Below are 2229 nucleotides of genomic sequence, written 5' to 3'. Positions count from 1 at the left end.
CTACGATGCCCATACGCTGAGATAATGAGCGGTGAAAATCTGGTATTTTCGCCAAAAACTGACTCGAGATCAGTCAGTTACTGTAATTGTCTCTCGAAGTGTTATAACTTATAAATGGAATGAATGACGCCTGTTATTGATTGCCATAGTGATGACCCCCACCTGTGCCCACCTCACACTGGATGTATAGTAAACTCTGGTAGTATGACGTGAGTCAGCGCCACTATGGCGCTACACAGAGGCGACCGGAAGCAACACACTGGCCACACTTCGAGAGTGGGTCGCAGTACTGACTGTCTAGTCGGTGTTCAGCGAAAATACCAGATTTTCACCGCTCATTATCTCAGCGTATGGGCATCGTAGGGACATGCGGTTTGTTTTATATGAACAAGGTAGGACAGCTGATCAATAATACTGCAAAGAATCGTCAAAATAACACAAGGAAAGTTTATTAATTCGACTAATACTGCAACATGGTTTCAGCATTTTACCATTGTACGCTCTCCTTCTTTATATGCTCTTGATATATATATATATATATCTCTTCAGCTACCTATTATAGCTATTTATTTATATATATATATATACGGCGGACAGACAGACAGATCAACAGACGGACGGACGGACAGACAGACTCGCAGACAGACAGACATGCAACAGTTTCCATGCATATTTATGAATGTATATATACCTCTCACTTCACCACTATCTATGGATGCTATGGTGCTGATATTGGTGGAATTATAGGGGTCATAACTTCCCTCTCCAAAGTCACTAGAGGGTGCGAACCGGTGAACTGCATCAGCTACCATTAAGCTGACCACAGCAAACGTGCCTAGGATCGGAAAATATCAAAGGTAGAAGTCAGATCACAACACAGTCACAACAGGTTATGACAGGTAACATAGCTATAACAGCACTGAGGTTTGCATTTCCATGAGCAAGACAGATGATGACACAGTTCTCTTGTTTGTTAACCTTAGTGGCAATCTTACATTGGAAACTCAAGGACAAAACATCATCTCATCAACTGAAGTTATAAAGACGGCATTGTGTTCGTAACAATGCACCGCCGGAAACACTCACCCACTGATATGTGTCGCGACGTGCCGAAAATGAAGTAGGTGAGTGGTGCGAAAAACGAAACGTACAGACCACAGACTGGAGGCATGTTTGCCAACATTGCATAGCCCATGCCCTGCAAAATGGAAGGGTTAATATTACACAGAAGAAGACATATGTTCATTCTGAAAACTGCCCTACTGGCTAACACGCTAATGTTCAAGAGAACACACTTAATTTCACGTAAAGGCAGAGGATAAACTCATACAAATGCACAATCACACTGTTTATGGCCCTACAGTAATTACACTAGTTACACCTGCCACACAATGTGGCTCTAAATGGAGCATTTCATACGAAAAGTTCTACCTGAACGACCGGTCGGCCCGGAACTGGCCGATAAAGAAAAGATAAACTGCCTAAATTACCATGCAGGATATTTTAAATGCCACCAAACAATCGCCCGCTGTACCCACTAGCTTTCTTCTCTATGCCCAGGCCAAAACAAAATATATGTGTGGTTACCGTTACATGCCGGAAAAAAAATAGGGTAGGTAGGTAGGGAAATATTTTATTTACGAACCATGTATGAAGGATGTGCGTTGTGCCTTTTGAAGCAGGAACTGTCCAATTCATATTTTTATTTTTTAAATTAAAATGTTTAGGGTCGGTCGGGAAACCGTAACCACACCTATATTTTGTTTTGGCCCCATTGATGTTGATTACCTGTGGTATGTTCATAACGCCAACCACCATGCCAGCGATGATGTCGCCAAGTAGGTACTGCCGCACGTCATACGTACGCAGCACAGTGATGAACGGAAAGAACCCAAAGAGGAACTGCTGCAGGCGCCCCCTGGTGCAGCATAGCTTCCTCTGCAGGCAGTATCGCGCCTGCTGAGACAGCGAGATCGGCTCCTTCTCATGCTGCTCGTACTCTGCGTCGAAATCCGGCTGCGTGGAGAAAGCAAAAACACCCAAGTGTTTGTAAATCTTAAAATGGAAATCGGGCTGAGCGAAGAAAATAAAAACACCCAAGTGTTTGTAAATCTTAGAATGATTTCCGGCTGAGCGGAGAAAATAAAAACACCCAAGTGTTTGTAAATCTTAGAATGATTTCCGGCTGAGCGGAGAAAATAAAAACACCCAAGTGTTTGTAAATCTTAG

At 43.1% G+C, this 2229-nt stretch overlaps 1 protein-coding gene across 2 annotated transcripts in view; it reads right to left on the bottom strand.

Moving 5' to 3' along the window:
• Window positions 1-2229, bottom strand: part of LOC106807757 (sulfate transporter-like) — a 15241-nt gene that overhangs the window by 2897 nt on the left and 10115 nt on the right. For both annotated transcript variants that reach the window (XM_014810206.1, XM_014810207.1), the window contains 3 exons: window positions 1789-2016; window positions 1087-1198; window positions 692-835 (listed from right to left, as the gene is read on the bottom strand). In XM_014810206.1, the coding sequence (XP_014665692.1) occupies window positions 692-835; window positions 1087-1198; window positions 1789-2016 (484 nt within the window). The remainder of the gene's footprint in view (window positions 1-691; window positions 836-1086; window positions 1199-1788; window positions 2017-2229) is intronic.

Source organism: Priapulus caudatus, unplaced genomic scaffold, assembly GCF_000485595.1.
Source record: "Priapulus caudatus unplaced genomic scaffold, Priapulus_caudatus-5.0.1 Scaffold232, whole genome shotgun sequence".
Taxonomy (NCBI): Eukaryota; Metazoa; Priapulida; class Priapulimorpha; order Priapulimorphida; family Priapulidae; genus Priapulus; species Priapulus caudatus.
The sequence above is the reverse complement of the archived record's forward strand: the minus strand, read 5'-3'. Positions and strand labels throughout refer to the sequence as shown.